The sequence below is a fragment of the Danio rerio genome, chromosome 5 (assembly GCF_049306965.1).
Source record: "Danio rerio strain Tuebingen ecotype United States chromosome 5, GRCz12tu, whole genome shotgun sequence".
Taxonomy (NCBI): Eukaryota; Metazoa; Chordata; class Actinopteri; order Cypriniformes; family Danionidae; genus Danio; species Danio rerio.
In genome coordinates this window covers 12011612-12029093 of record NC_133180.1, presented here as the reverse complement: position 1 = coordinate 12029093, position 17482 = coordinate 12011612, and the positions used below count along the sequence as shown (strand labels likewise).

Here is a 17482-nt window from a genome sequence, read left to right as displayed (position 1 = left end):
TATATTTTTCTTATATACATAAATATATATATATATATATATATATATATATATATATATATATATATATATATATATATATATATATATATATATTTTTTTTTTTTTATATATATATAATTTAGTCTACAGGACAAACCATCAATATATAATAACTTGCTTAATTACACTAACCTGCCTAGTTAACCTAATTAACCTAGTTAACCCTTTAAATGTCTCTTTAAGCTGTATAGAAATGTCTTGAAAAATATCTAGTAAAATATTATTTACTGTCATAATGGCAAAAATGAAATAAATCAGTTATTAAAACTATTATGTTTAGAAATGTGTTGAACAAAAAATCTGCTCTCCGTTAAACAGAGGGGATAATAATTCAGGGGTGTTGTTAATAATTCTGATTTCAACTGTATATATGTCCATCTGAAAAATATAAGTATAATGTACATAATATAGTATCATGTATATAAGATCCATCTGAAAAATGGCTAAAAAAAACACTAGTTAAACTGTCACGATCATCAGCGATCAAGCATGTGCAGATTGCTGAAGAACTACACATATGTCAATTTAATGCAACTTCCATCATTTAACTACAGCTCCCATCATGCACCTCAGACACACCAGTTCCTGATTACACACACACATCTGGAAGCTCATGATGGAATAATCATATGGACCATAAACTGCACACACAGACTTTGCTGAGTCTTGTTAGCTGTAATTGAGCAATTCTAAGAAATTTCCCTGCCTTGTCTAGTCTGTCTTGTGCTTTGTCTGTTTCATTGTTTACGTTGTTTTGCTGCCTGTACCGACCATTTGCCTGTGACTTTAACTACGCTTTGGGTTACCTACATGCTCCCTGTTTTGACCTTTGCCTGCCAGATATTTCTCAAATAAAGCTGCATTTGGATCCTTCATTTTTCCCAGACTCTTTACAGAACTGCTATTTTTTTGGGCTAATTATTTTATTTTTATTGAGCTGTAATGTCTGTTTTGATGATCGCCTGTAGCATGATCGCCTCACTGCAAGAAGGTAGCTGTTTCGAGCTTTGGCTGGGTCAGTTGGCAGTTTGCGTGCCTCTCCATTTTCGTGTGGGTTTCCTCCGGGTGCTCTGGTTTCCCCCACAGTCCAAAGACGTGCAGTATAGATGAAATGAATAAACTAAAGTGGCAGTAGTGTATGAGTGTGAGTGAGTGTGTGTGTATGGATATTTCCAAGCACTGGGTTGCAGCATGGAAGGGCATGCACTGCGTAAAACATATCCTGGATGAGTTGGTGGTTCATACCACTGTGGCGATCCCTGATGAACAAAGGGACTAAGCCGGAGGAAAATTAATGATGAATGAAATTAAAGTAATGAAGAAATCAAATCAGTCAGGATACCAGGATTTTTCCTGCTCAGTTGCAAGTTGTACACGTCAATGTTCATGTCCACCTGGGTTTGGTTGTAAATGTCATCGAACTCATGGAGTCAGATTCAAGTAGATTTGGATCACTACATTGCTATAGTTGTGCCATATCTACTGCTTGACATTATCGTAAACACAACCGTGCTACACAAACCAACCAACAACACAAAGTAGGTCTGCATGATAGTGGAAAAAAATAACTACATTGAGGTATTTAGATTTTCTGCTGTTTTTATTGCTATATTTCAAAAGATAGCTTCAATTGTCATTTAAAATATTTTAATCTTCATAAATATAATAAAGAAATTAGAAGCAGGGATAAAGTAGAGCAAATATACAAATGAAGGAGCCTAACGCTTGTTTCACATCGCAAGTGCAAGCAGTGCGTGAGCAGCGCATCGCGTATGGAGAGCTCATCGGCAGCTGCTGCACGTTCAATTTATCTCTGTCTATTCTATTTAGTTGCCTATCTATCTATAAATACACTTTTTTTTTTTTTTACTTTTCATCTGCATGAAGGCCCACGGCAACTTCCTCCTATGCTGTTTCCTTAATCTTTCCTTAATTTTCTTTAATCTTTCCTTAATCTTTATTTTACAAATTATATATAACATAAAGAACTGTCTGCTTCTCACGCTTTGAGGAGTGTCATTCATGTCTTTTCAGGTGCACTCAGAGGACCATCACCTGAAATATCATGTTGTTTTGTTTTTGATTGTCAGGATGATGTACGCTTATAGTTATAAGAATATTTATACAATATAGTTATGATGATATTCATACATGATCAAGTGTGCAACTTAAGCAAAACTGATGCTAAAATTGTTTTACATTTGGTTTTGTAGTACGGGACAACATATGTTTTTTTTTTTTTTTTTTTTTTTTTGGAGTTTTTAATGGTTTAAGTTAATTTGATTGAATATATATGGGTCAGTGGATATTAATAATGAATTTATTGGGTAAAATTGCTACATTTAACTGTCATTCAATGTGTTTTTGGTCATTACCAAGCGGCAACCTCCCGCTCTCCCTCAGGAAGCCAATACGGAAGTAACTAAAACTGCAATTCATCCGAAATTCGGCTAGTCCTGGCCGCTCCTGGCTCCAAAACAGAGCAAATTTTAATTGAGCCCACTGTTAGAATGGCCAACTTTACAGCAGAAAAAAAGGTGTTTACAGCCTGGTACAAAAAAAAAGATTTTGGTTAATACAGCTAATATTACCCTTCATGACAACTGTGAGGGGGGTGAATTTTTTTATAACTCATCCGTTTCCTTTATATTAAGTTATATTAAGTTTGGATAATTAAGGGAGTAGCCCCTTGAGTGACGGCTAAGTCTTGTTGGTCGCCGTGACGTCACCACAGCTGACTCCGGCAGATTAGCCACTGAACTCGGCATATTTATCGTATTTCTGTGTTGTTTTATGTGGCTTTACACAGTCAAATGCCTTTTGGACTTGTTTCCTACAATTATTAGATGGCATGGCATGCTGAGTGCACTTAATTGTGCTCACAAACCATTCACGTGGCCTCCGTTTCCCATGTGATTAAAGTTATATACTTATATACCATCTCTATACATGTATTTGTTTTATTTAAGATCATTTATCGTTTATATTTATATTAAGAGCTGTAATGCTCTCCAGAATCTGACAGATTGATTAGCTGTAGGCTCTAGAACAGTCATCTGAAGCGTTGTCATACAGTGTTATGGTGGATTTCATCAATAGTCTTACAGTAACTAACACAGACTATATCTGAATTGTTTGGAAGTAATTAACGTTTTCCTCCTGTTGAAAAACGTCATAAGAACAATGTTTAGTGGCTCAATGAATTACAGCAGTGTTTTTAAAAGTCTAAACACTTTATTGATATAGTGTACAACCAATCACAAGTGGTCAGAATACAAACGAGTCACAGGTGATAAAGTATTAAGCGTTCTCCCAAAGTAAAGTGTGTCTGAGCCAGGTCCAAGCTAAATGCCTGCAGGTGTCTGTAGCTCCGCTCACTCTCCGGCTCTTTGCCCTTGTTTGGTATCCTGCCGTGGGTGTGATGACGCGCAAACAAAATGGCGACGGTTGGCCGCACCTACTTGTGGCTTCTTTTGCGCTCTTTAGAAACCTATGGGTGACGTCACGGATACTACGTCCATATATTTTAGTCTATGGTCATTACCAATGGACTGTCACTTTAATTTGCGCTGCTTCTGCGTGCAGTATGAAAGCTCTAATCTGTTAACATGGACGCCGAAAAAACACCCGCTACACACGCTCTGCTCATGCGCTGCTTGCCCTTGCGGTGTAAAACAGGCTTAACAGTATACAGGTATAGAAATTAGTAATTGTGTAAATACAATTCATCTATGTTAAAGCTACAAACTTAATAATTCCTTGTGCCCAAATGCTTTAAACATGCTTACACATGCCTTAAAAACACAAGCAACAGATAAATGGTCCCTTTATTATGGTTAAACTGTAATGACTTCATATTTCTCATGTGTTCTGCACGGTTGTACATGGTCAACTATAATCCGGACTCCACATTGCACATCCTGCAGTGTGACTAATGCATATTCACACATGATATCGATGCTGAGATGACATTGTTCACTGCATCCCTAACACAAAGACAATGGATGCTACTGATAGAATGGTGTTTTTGAGTGGCTGCTGCTGGATATTTAAATAACGTATGTTTGGCATCTCGTGATGCAAATCCAATGAAGCTGATTGTGACTATTCTCTCTGACCAATCAGTGATCAGCACGTTTTGACAACATATGTCTTGCTTGAAACTTTAACCGAGGTGGAATTTTAAAAAGTACCAGATACTAGGTATGTAATGCCGTGTAAAAGTCCCCAAATGTAAGCCGTACAGAATTGAATTCAACAGCAACCATGCTGTATACCATGTAGGCATGAGGTGATCACTGTTTTCAAGGTATACCATGGTTTTGAAATTTAAGGTTTTAATGCCGCCCAACTGTATCTCCATATATATATATATATATATATATATATATATATATATATATATATATATATATATATATATATATTTGTTTTAAATTGTAGAGAAATCTGTGTTTTTAATACTAATGAAGACAGCAGAAGTCAATGATTCATTTGAATTATTTAGCCTGACATGTTTACTGCTCCAAAATATTATAAATGTTTTTAAAAAATATAGAGTATATTGTTTTCAAAGAGGGAAAAAGTTTTTGTTTTTTACTTAGACATTTAAAAAGAATATATTTTAGAGGAGTGAGCATAATACTGTGACCCCGTGAAACCGTGATATTTTTATCCAAGGTTATCCTATTCACCTTATTCTCCACCGACGGGTGGGCGCTGCCATTTGAATCTTTTTGGCTTGAGACTTCCGGTCTCATTCACTTCCATTCATTTTTTGATGTTAAAAACTGCTCATTACGCTGTTTGATGTTGCAATTCGATATTTTCTTAATATATTATTCTACTTGGTCTGTATAGTCATGCAAACATTTGTTTGTAGAGCAAGTAGTTTGACCGTTTTCTGACATTTATTATTCCTAGTCATTTCTCCCATAGGCGACTGAATCGGAAGTTCTAAGACAATCGCGAAAACAGGCTCACTTCCGCATTTTAGAATAAAGTCAATACCGTCAGAATCTTTGACCGGCCCATGCCTAATACCATGTAGTTGAAAAGTGCCTTGATGCTTTTTTTGAATACCTATGTCGGAATTGGTTTTAACATGTCATCTATGTAAAAAAGACTTTTACAAGAGTTCACACTCAGCCCATGATTTATAAAAGCTTGTTTGGTATGCTGTCCCAGGAGAGAGTCCTGAGTTCAAGCGATCCTCGAGTCCAGGGCTCCCTTCCTTTGCGGGGCGAGGGGAGATTGAGCTCAGGACGATCTCAAAACTCTTAGGTTGAGACTTAGGTTTGTTTTTTTTTGTCTATTATATAGAGCATATTTGGACGGTGGGAGGAAACCGAGGAACCCGGGGGAAACCCATGCGGACACGGGGAGAATGTGCAAACACACAGAAATACTAGATGGTCCAGCGAGGTGCCGGAGCCATTGGAATTCTTGCTGTGAGGCAACAGTGCTAGTCACTGGGCCACCGTGCCACCCATTTTAGATAAAGGGGGAAGAAAGGGAGGAGGGGGGTTTCTTTCAGACAAAGATAGTTTTAAAAAGAAAACATGAGAATATATAGAGAAACTTAGGATCCTTTGATTGGAGAATCGCGATTAGCTAATATGTGCCAGCTGGGTCAATCATGAACTTCACTTAAATCCTGTCCAAAAGCTTTCAATGGCAGTGTATAAGTAGGCAACTTCAATCTTGAAAAATAATAGTGCTAAGAAGAACAAAAACGAAAGGTTTACAAGGTTATGCCATAGAAGAACCTTTGCGTTCCCTATGCAACAAAAGAACTTTTAGTGAAAACAATTTTATTTAAGGTGCACCGTGGTTTGGAAAAGTCATGGTTTTTAAACCACCAAATTTTTTAAGGACAACAATATCTCCAGCAGAAAAGATATTCAACGATTTTGTTTTAAATTGTAAAAAAATCAGTGTTTTTAAAACTAATGAAGACAGCAGAAGTCAATGATACATCTGAATTATTTAGCCTGACATGTTTACTGCTCAAAAATATTATAAATGTTTCTCAAAATAAAATATTTTGAGTTCAAAGAGGAAAAAAAGTTTTTGTTTTTTTACCCAGACATTTAAAAAGAATAAATTTTAGAGCAGTAATCACAACACCGTCCAACCGTGATATTTTTATCCAAGATTATCATACCGTCAGAATCTCATACCGGCTCACGCCTAATAGCTAATGACAATTTTATTAACAACTTTCAATTTAGTTTGAATCAAAAGATTTACAAACTTTTACTGGCACTATTTAGACATATTAATGGTTGATTTCTGCTATAGTATTTTAGACACAATTGTATACATAAAAAAAAAATGCCAATGTAAATTACAAATCACAAAAAAGTCATGCATTAAAAGGAAAAAATGCCCCAGATTGAGCGTGGAAAACCTTCTGAAATTTTCATCACATAAGTTATTTTCTCTTCTGCTAACTAAATACAGACAGTGGCATAAGCCATTAGCCAAAGTCAATCAAGGTTTCTCTCCTCTCTACTGTATATTTATAATTGTTTTGTTCTTATAAATGCTTCTATAGTTTGATATTTGTAAAGGGTTAGTTCACCCAAAAATTTTAAATCAATTTTAAAATTGAAACTAAAGTGGTTCTAAACTTCATGAATTTCTTTCTTCTATTTACAAAAAATAAGATATTGTGAAGAATGTTGGAAAAAAGCAGCCATTGATGTCCTATTCCATAAACGCAAAGGAAGTCAGAAGTCAGTATATTCTTCTTCACACACATTGAGGATGAGTATATAATGGCAGAATTTAAATTTGTATTTGAACTATCCACTTCCTTTTTTTCATACTTTTTTTGTCGTCATCATAATTGTGATGTGCCTTCCTCTGTTCTTAGAAAGAAAGAAATGTAGGTCATGGATACAGGGTTGGATGTCACACCCTTGATGACCTCTGTGTTTAGATGAGTTTGCAGTCTGCACAGATCATTCAAGTCTTTCAGTTTGAGTAAACTGAGAGATTATTAAACTTTAGAAGATCTGTTTTTTCTCATTTAAGTTATTGTGCAATTTTAGATGTGAGATAGCTCACCCTGAATTTAAAATGTACTCAACCTCAAGTGTTTCTAAACATAAATGAAGTTTTATTTCATTCTGTTGAACAGAAAAGAAGATATTTTAAAGAATGCTGGAAACCTATAACCATTGACTTCCATAGTCGGAAAAATAAATACTATGGATGTCAACGGTTACATGTTTCCAACTTTCTTCAAAATATCTTCTTTTGTGTTCAACAGAAGAAAGAAATTCCTAAACGTTCAGAACAAGTAAAAGGAAATGTCAGTTTTAGGAGAACTAGTCCTTTAAGAAGCAACACCAAGTAATGCAATTGTTGTTCTACTAGGCTTTTATACAGTCTCTCAGCTGTGCCACGACTTCAGTGCAGTGGTCAGACGTGTCGCCCCCTTTCTCTCAGTGTGTGTCAGTGACCCAGATGTGAAACAGCATGATTGACACACTTCAGATTCCAATCATTTACTATTAAATGCCATGAGAAATCAGCTTTAATATAAGGCTTTAAAGGTCAGTCGCATTTGCATTGCATTTTGTAATATATAAAAATCACAAACAACACATAAGAGTTTCCAAAAAGATTAATGTAAGAGCTTTAATTTACGTCATAATACGCATTTTAATTAGTTTTCAGAAAAAAAAACATTATTTAATTGGTATCAATTACTGCTGCATTAAATGTGATTTCTATTCAAATATGGCCTTTGCAGAATAATACCAAGAACACCCCCCTCACACACACACACACACACACACACAAAGTTACTACTTACCCTGAAACTCTGCACACGTTTCTGCCCTTTGGATTGAGTTCTTGACTGAAAGCTGGACACAAGCATATAAGCAAAAGCACTACAGCCGCTAAAGTGCACTTTAGATCCATGGTAGAAGAAACAGCATCTCTCCATGCGCCTCTTCTGCTCAGCATTCCTTTCTTTTACAATCTCTCGAAGTTCAGATGGGGTATTCTGTATCTCCGGGGTCCCAAAACCTTCGACTTCAAGCGTTTGGAAGTAATTTTATCCGCATAAGTCGTTTATCCACTTTCTTTCAGACTCTAGAGGCTGAGGAAAGAAAAGAGGAGGAGAGGGCGAAGAGAAGTTATAAAACCAAACTGTTATTCCCTCCGTCCAGCACTAGTTCCTGAGGAGAACTTCTGCTTTTATTACGCGCTCCGAGCGTTAGTGGATGTAACTGCTGCATTGCTGGAAACTTCTCCCACTGTGGTATTCCCAAATTTTCCGCTATTGTTTTGCAAAATGCTGATTTTCCAGAGAGAAAATGTGCCTCAAAAAGTGACAGAAAAACTCTGCCAAACTTTATGTGCGTCCATTTTGGAAAATAAACGGGAAAACGGTTCGTTGTTCTCTTTTCAGTAGGGAAATTCCTAATTAGTGATCCTATCTCTGGCTTTGGTTCTTGGGAATTCGGTGCGCCTGCTCTCTTTGGCGTGCAGCGGTTTCCCAAATTCTAACCGAAACCACCCGAACAGCTCCTCATCGAGTGGGTGTGACTATACTATGCTTAGGAGTAAACCATGGAGCCATTCAGCCCCCCTTATTACTGACCCCATCCGCATGCCCGCCGTATTCACGCTGCCAGTCTCGTCGTCTCATTATGCGCACGCGCGCAAAAGTTTACAGGGTTCGAATTATACACTGTCGACCAAATCAAATCCACTTTTTCAGTAATTTTAGTTTGTCTAATATATGCTTCGGTGAACCAAAATTATGTACAGTTGACGTCAGAATTATTTGCCCCCTTCAAAATTTGTTCTTCTTTCTTAAATATTTCTCAAATGATGTTTTACAGAGCAAGAACATTTTCACAGTATGTCTGATAATATTCTTTCTTCTGGATAAAGTCTTATTTGTTTTATTTCGACTAAAATAAAAGCAGTTTTTAATTTCTTAAACACTATTTTAGGGACAAAATTATTAGTCCCTTTAAGCTATTATCTCTCAATAATCTACAAAACAAACCAATGTTATACAATAAATTGCCTAATTACCCTAACCTGCCTAGTTACCCTAATTAACCTAGTTAAGCCTTTAAATGTCACTTTAAGCTGTATAGAAGTGTCTTGAAAAATATCTAGTCAAATATTATTTACTGTCATCATGGCAAAGATTAAAAAAATCAGTTATTAGAGATGAGTTATTAAAACTGCTATGTTCAGAAATATGTTGAAAAAAATCTTCTCTCCATTAAACAGAAATTGGGGAAAAAATAAACAAGCGGTCTAATAATTCAGGGGGACTAATAATTCTGGCTTCAACTGTATCTATTTAAAATATATCTAGAATATTAATAAAACGTAAAAGTGCACCTTTTCTACCCCTACATACAATTCTGTCCAAACAGCTCTCAAAAGATGATTTTCATCATATATGTGAAAAGTGTTTTCAGTGTTTTGAGTGATATTCAGTGTATTCTGACCTACAGTAACCTCTGATTAGCTATTTTAGAAGTTGCATCCAAAAGGCTATTTTAATTAACAAAATGTTTTGTAAAGACACTTAATATGTCAATCAGTCACCTAGATCAGTGGTTCACAAACTTTTTTTTACCAAGTACCACCTCAAAAAAATTGTCTCTCCAAGTACCACCATAATAACCATTGAAATACAGTAGCATATAGACCTAATTATGTATAGCTACAGCTCTGCACAGTTCAAAAACGGCAGATTAATTCTTCTTATTAGGAATATTTATTATTGTCAGCCAATTTAAACGTTAATAATAGTTTGAACATTAACACTGTAGCCCTACTGTGCTTACAGGTAAAAAATAAATAAAACGTTAACGTTTAAATTAAAATATGCTTTTAAAAGTTAAAAATGGCACTGATCCTAAAAAGTGAAAAGAAAACTGCTGTACTTTAATGTAAATTATTATCATATAGCAGCCTATTCATCAAAATCTGGAAATGTTCCTTAAACCGCGTAAATATATGCTTATGTCATCATATTCATGTATAATATTTTTGATGCATTTTTAAAAATACAAATAATAAATATATATATGCAACATATATCTTTGAAATCTAAACATTAACTTTTATTTCAAATATATAAATTTGATTTACATTCCTAAATTAGAATTTAGATCAAAGTGGTTATTTTTTTTTTAGGGGGTCAAGCGCGAAGCGCTGAAACCCTATTGTATTTGTTAAAGTTTTTATTATTATTATTATTATTCTGCCGAAGTCACTATTGCCCAGACCAAACCGTAAGTCCGAGAGAGCTGAAACTTGGCCAGATTGTAGTACTCCGGTACACTACATCCTCACCAAAGATCAGCCAAATCGGACCATAGGTGGCGCTATGGCGCCAAAAACCAATATTTTGGACATTTTTTACCGCTGTTCGTTCACCGTTTGTCGTAGACTCAAAAACTTTACATTTTTTGAATCCTTGGGTTAACCTGAACAAAAGTGTATAGCAGAAATTTTTGCTCTACGACGCACCGTTTTCCCGCTACATCGCGATTTATCCGAAACCTACTTTTACGAACTTGTCCTAGGTTTTTCACTCAATCTAAACCAAACCAGCTCTCAAATGTTCTCTGGACACTGAATATCAATAATTATCAAAAAAAAGTTGACATTTTTATTCTCACTCGAAACAGTACACAACAATGTTCGATGCTAATTGAAGCTAAATGCTAATTGGAGCTATAACTTTTGAACGGAATGAGATATCATCACCAAACTTGGTACACACATGTATATGCTCAATTTGAGGTGACAGTGCAAAAACAGCGGACTTTGGCCACATGGTGGCGCTATAAAGCTTAAAAACCATAAAATGACCCTAACCTTACAACCGTTAGTCCGATCAGCTTGAAATTTGGCATGCAGTGTCTTTGACCAGTTTGCCATGACATATTATAAGGACAATGACACATCTCAAAAAACATGGCCGCCATTAGCCAATTAAAATTGTGCAGCCATTTAGCAAGGTTAACGATGAGCGATCGGAACGAAACTCGCTGGGTATGTTCGACTTATGGACCTAGAGGTCTGTAAGAATTTTGAAAGAAATCGGCCACTAGGGGGCGATTTTACACAATTTTAAGGTGTAATGGGTTGTGTATCACACAACCTTTTGCAAAACCACACAAAATACATATCATATGATAGGCCTGCTCATACCAAACAGTTTGACACTAAAACCACTGCTCTCACTCACACCGTTCGTTAAATATTCATCAATATAGGAAAAACCTACTTTTGCGAACTAGTCCCTGGTTTTTCACTCAATCGCGACGAAACCAGTGTTGTTAGAATCTCTGGACTGTGTAGATCAATAATTATCAAAAAAAAGTTGAACTTTTCACTCTGGCTTGCTGTAACAGGCTAATTTACAAAAGGGGCGTGTCCACACGAACCTACATGCCTGTAAACCAATGAGAAAAACTCAAAACATCACAGAAATTGATGAGCACGTGTGACATATCAATGTGTAGAAACTTGCAAAATTTTGTGAAGATCAAACCATAGGTGGCGCTATAATAGCAAAAATAGTCTTTAAATAATGCTAAATTGCTTAAAAATAAAGTAAATTTGCTTCATTTACACACTATTTCACTAAAAACACTCAATCTATATATCATATGATAGGTCTGCTCATACTGAACAGTTTGAGACTAAAACCACTGCTGTTACTCAAACTGTTCATTAAAAAACCATCAATATAAACAAAACCTACTTTTGCGAACTAGTCCCTGGTTTTTAACTCAATCGCAACGAAACCAGTGTTGTATGAACCTCTGGACTGAGTAGATCAATAATTATCAAAAAAAAAAGTTGAACTTTCCATTTTAGATAGCTGTAACAGGCTCATTAACAAAAGGGGTGTGTCTACACGAACCTACATGCCTGTAAACCAATAAGGAAAACCCAAAACATCACAGAAATTGGTGAGCAGATGTGGCATATCAATGTGAATAAACATGCAAAATCTTGTGGAGATTGGGCTATAGGTGGCGCTATAATAGTGGAAATGGTTCTAAAAACATGCTAAAATGGCTTAAAAATGAAGTAAATGTGCTTCATTTACACACTTATCACTGAAATGATTTATAAGTTATTTTTTTTGTCCATCTTGGATGTTTAAAGATCTCAAAAACACATTTTCAATATTCTATCATTTTAGCCACTGTAACACAGACTTTTAACTGTCACCTACCATTTCTAACCACTAGATGTCACAACAAGACCACTTATTTATTGTTCAAAACATTTGCATACCTTTGTTGTTTTACTTTTTTTGAGTTTAAAGTCAGGGAAATTGCATTTAGGATCATTCTGAATCACATTTTGACCTGATGTAAACACTGTTATGCATTAAACATCTAATTTGGTCCCAGTTAACCTCTTCATAATAATTCTAATGGGTAAAACTGGTTCTATGATTAAACACCTTGTTTTAAAACATGTAAAGAAAATCACTACTGTGGCTTCTAGATGGCAGTAACAGACCACTTGATGTTTATTTTACTGCTCTATAACAAAGAATGTAATGTAATGTTAATGATTCATTCTGAATCCCAAACTGACATGGCATAAACACGGTTAATGCATTTAAGATCAAATTTAGTCAAAGCTTTTCACACTTTTTACTCTGTAGACTTTTAATTATTTTAATAAAATACAAATTTTTCATTTTATACAGTTAAAACATGCTCAATTATAGAAGGGATATGTTTATGCACACCTAAAAGGCTGTAATCACATAAATAAATTACACCGTGGCCACTAGATGGCAGTAGGAGATCACTAATAGCTTATTCACTGCTCTTTTGTCATTTTTATTAAGAAGAGCTAAAATAGCCATAACTCATGAAGGAATTAAAATATCTTCACCAAACTTGTTACACATATGCAAGAGGTCAGTCTAAGGTCATAGCATAAAACTCGTAGACAATGGCCACATGATGGCGCTATACATTGTAAAATCACTGTATCTGAGTAACCATTTATCTGATTAACTTACAATTTGACATGTCATGTCTTTGTCTAAGGTGCCATGACTCGATCTACACATTATATCATAGGGCTGCTTATACTGGTCACTTTGACATAAAAGCGGTCACTCAAATTGTTCATTAAAAATTTGCCAATATGTAAAAAACCGAAATAGTTTTTTGGAATGTTTAATTAAACATTTGTTAGCTCAATCTATAAACTTTAACACTCTGATCGTATATTTCGTTGTCGAATAAACTACTTATAGGCGTCCTAACTGCTATATGACCTTACCCTGCTAAACTGCTTGACCCCCGTTAATTGCTGCTTGCAGCTATATTTTTACTTTTATTATTCAGCAATTGCTCCACGTACCACTTGAAGGAAGCCTGCGTACCACTAGTGGTACATTTACCACAGTTTGAGAAACACTGATCTAGATTATTGTGATTAGATTATGCGCTATGAACTGTTGTGGGGTGGTAAAACAAATATTTGTATTTTTTATTATTTAAATTATTAATATTATTATTTAAGATACAGAGCAGAGAAAGCTTTCTCACTATTAATTACCACCCCCCCCCCCCCCCCCCATGTCCTTCAGGGGGATTAAGCTTTTATTATCGTACCCTGCTTACATCTCATTAAAGATGAAAGAGCTCTTCCATTCTTTTCATAAAATTCATTAAAAATGAAAATTGTATTCACCATTTACTCACACAAGTCATTCCAAACCTGTTTGATTTAATTTATTCTGCTCAAGACAAAAGATATTTTGAAGAATGTTGGAAACCGGCAGGTGCTGGCATCCATGGAAAAATGCTATAGAGATAATTGGCTATTTTTTTTTTTTTTCATATTCTTAAAAATAGATTGTGTGTGTGTGTGTTTAACAGAAGAAAAAAACTCAGATAAGGTTTGGGAAAAAAGTGTAACGTTAGGAAATTATATTATTTAAATTTTTGCTTGAACTTTTTTTTTTACAAGTTTAATTTTCGGAAGACCCACCCACCCCCCACTGACAAGGTCTAGAATCCGACCTCTATATGATTCAATTTATCTAATTTTTGACTGCTATGCCATCATAAGTTGTGACATATAGAGACAGAAGAAGGCTTTAAGTGGCCAAATTCTGAATTCAAAAGTTGAATGACCACTGGCCAGTTTTTATTTGCCCATATAGGCTACAGTTTATTTTAAAACAAGATTTACCAGATTCATATATTTTTTTTAAATGTTGAATGATAATAAATTTGTATTTAAAAATAAGTATTTTTTTATATTTGTTTATTCATTTTCTTGTTAAACTCAGAACAATATTTATAAAACTGGATTAACTTAGTTTAAATCCAAGTTTGTAAATAAATACTTTGTAGTAAAAAAGTACGGTGAGCACTTTGACAAAATTGTAGGAAATATTTTTGGTGCATCAGCAAAAAGTGTGGCCATTATCACAATCCGAAAAGCTGATCCAGATTAACTCTAAAAAATATCACTTAAATGCATAATTGAATAGAAAACGAGGCGAATAGCAGCAAAAAACTGTCCACTTTTTCAGAAAAAAGAACCACCCGTTTCAGGCTGGCTACAGGCCTGTTATACATGACATCCATATATTTACACCCAGTCTTGTAAAAATGAATTGCTTAAACTATGCAACAGCTCCCTCCACTGTTAACTTAACGAAACATACACAACAAACTTTCACGTCAAGATAAGATAATTAATTTATTTATTATATCTCCTAGATTAGTTAAAAAAACAATAAGGGATAGATTCGTAGAATATGTTATAATTATTTTGGATTTATCACGGATATACATACAGTCCTCGTTTCCTCTTGCTCTATTTGTTTTATTTATTTATGTTTGTTCCTCCCTTTTAACTGTTTTATATGTGTTTATAATATAAATTAACGTGCTCTGTTTACTATCACTGGCATTGTTTCGGTTTAGGTTCGATTTTGTTTGTTATTGAAGCTTCAAATAAAACTAACAACAAAGAGCTAGCTAAACAAGACGAATATCTGTTTTAACCTGGTTAACCACTTCTATGCACTGTATTTGTCCGGTATCACCACATAATTTACGTCGAACTCCATCAAGTAATGCGTACGTTACGAAACCTACGTTTCTCTTACGGAACATATATGCAACGGCATCCCTTTTATGGAATGTCATGCTTGCAGTAAGTTAGTAAACATGAAACGTCACGTGATTTGAACCAATCAGACAACCCAAACTAGAATACGGGGCGGGACTTACAGGTTGCGTTCAATGTGTTCGGTTGGTTTTCAGCACTAGCAGTGGATCATTTTTTATTTTATGAACATTGTCAACATTAGAGTCTCGGGCTGATGTCTCTCCGCAAAACTCTAACGTTACCCAGATTTGGGTTCGCGGCTCGTGACCGAAGTTTTAGAAATTTGGTGACCTCCACTTGTCGCTATCATCAAACCAAAACAAACACACAAGAGGAGTCCGTTAACAGCAGTGAGCATGACTCCTTCAATAGCAAGATCTCCATCGACTTTGAACTGACCAGAGAAGCCTACAAGAGCAAAGACACTCTTGAGCTGCTGAGAAGCTTGGTCGTTTTCAAACTGTGCTCCTATGACATACTGGTCGATAAGAATAAAGAGGTATGTAGTGTGTTTTATGCTCATACGAGTTCAGGCATGCAGCGTTGAAGAAAAAGGAGTCCCTGCCAGCTTGTTTCTGAATGCACTGTATATGACAGACCTGTTTAGAGTTACTCATGTGGCTTTGAAGTGTGTCAGACCAATGACAGGATGGCACCATGCCAGGGAAAAGTCATGTGGTTAGTGAGTGTGTAGAGTTACATGATTCAAGATTACTGGCAGTGGAAGAATGAACCTCAGACATGCAAGCCTGTTTGACCTTTAGGTGACATGAAGGTAGAAACACACATACACACACTCTTTATTAATTAATAACAACAGTAATAGACAGACATAAAAGGGTTTATTGACTTTCAAACAGTTGATGAGAACCAAGACCTGTGAAGAGATGATGCCAATCATCTAGGACTTCGAGAACAACACATACACTTAATACACTTCATTGAACATGTACACACACAGAAATCACCTATATACTCCGTAACTGCAGGTTAATTATGTATATATATATATATATATATATATATATATATATATATATATATATTATACACCACTTTATTGGGTACACCTTACTTGTACCGGGTTGGACCCCTTTTTGTTATCAGAACTGCCTTAATCCTTTGTGGCATTGATTCAACAATGTACTGGAAATATTCCTCAGAGATTTTGGTCCATATTGACATGATAGCATCATGCCTGTCATGTTCAGTAAACCAGTCTGAGATGATTTGCACTTTATGACATGGCACGTTATCCTGTTTCAACCCTCAGAAGATGGGTACACTTTGGTCATAAAGGGATGGACATGGTCAGCAACAATGCTCAGGTAGGCTGTGGCGTTGACACGATGCTCAATTAGTACTAATGGGCGCAAAGTGTGTCAAGAAAATATCCCCCACACCATTACACCATCACCAGCAGCCTGAACTGTTCATACAAGGCAGGATGGATCCATGCTGTCATGTTGTTGATGCCAAATTCTGACCCTACCATCCGAATGTTGCATCAGAAATCGAGACTCATCAGATCAGGCAACGTTTTTCCAATCTTCTATTATCCAATTTTGGTGAGCCTGTGTAAATTGTAGCCTCAGTTTCTTGTTCTTAGCTGACAGGAGTGGCACACGGTGTGGTCTTCTGCTGCTGTAGCCCATCCGCCTCAAGGTTGGACATGTTGTGTGTTCAGATGTGCTCTTCGGCATATCTCGGTTGTAGCTGTAGTTATTTAAGTTACTGTTGCCTTTCTATCAGCTGGAACCAGTCTGGCCATCCTCCTCTGAGCTTTGGCATCAACAAGGCATTTGTGCCCACATAACTGCTACTCACTGGATATTTTCTTTTTTTCGGACCATTCTCTGTAAACCCTAGAGATGGTTGTGTGTGAAAATACCAGTAGATCAGCAGTTTCTGAAATACTCAGACCAGCCCGTCTGGCATCAACAACCATGCCACATTCAAAGTCACTTAAATGCCCTTTCTTTCTCATTCTGATGCTCGGTTTGAACTGCAGCAGATTGTCTTGACCATGTCTACAGGCCATGTGATTGGCTGGTTAGAAATTTGCATTGATGAGCAGTTGGACAGGTGTACCTAATAAAGCGGCCGGCGAGTGTACGTTTTAGAGTTACTAGTTAATTAGTTAAAGTTATTAGCAACTAATAAATTTATGGTAACTAATAACCTTAACTTTTTTAAATTTGGTTGCAATACAATAATGTGCACCTTTTGCATAGCTGCTTTGAAACTATAATTATTATGAAAAGTGCTATAC

General features: G+C 35.7%; 2 protein-coding genes across 10 annotated transcripts in view; one reads left to right on the top strand and one right to left on the bottom strand.

Annotated features, from left to right (window-relative positions):
* The window catches only part of scarf2 (scavenger receptor class F, member 2), a 74366-nt gene extending 65797 nt beyond the window's left edge, over positions 1–8569 (bottom strand). The window contains exon 1 of the mRNA XM_073951983.1: positions 7871–8569. Within this exon, the coding sequence (XP_073808084.1) occupies positions 7871–8025 (155 nt within the window). The 5' untranslated portion in view covers positions 8026–8569. The remainder of the gene's footprint in view (positions 1–7870) is intronic.
* Positions 8570–15323: 6754 nt separating this feature from the next.
* Positions 15324–17482, top strand: part of prodhb (proline dehydrogenase (oxidase) 1b) — a 48988-nt gene continuing 46829 nt past the window's right edge. For all 9 annotated transcript variants that reach the window (XR_012406715.1, XR_012406714.1, XR_012406712.1 and 6 more), the window contains exon 1: positions 15324–15709. Coding sequence is in view for 3 of the 9 variants with exons in the window: in XM_073951975.1 (XP_073808076.1) it covers positions 15425–15709 (285 nt within the window). In the remaining 6 variants the exon portion in view is untranslated. The remainder of the gene's footprint in view (positions 15710–17482) is intronic.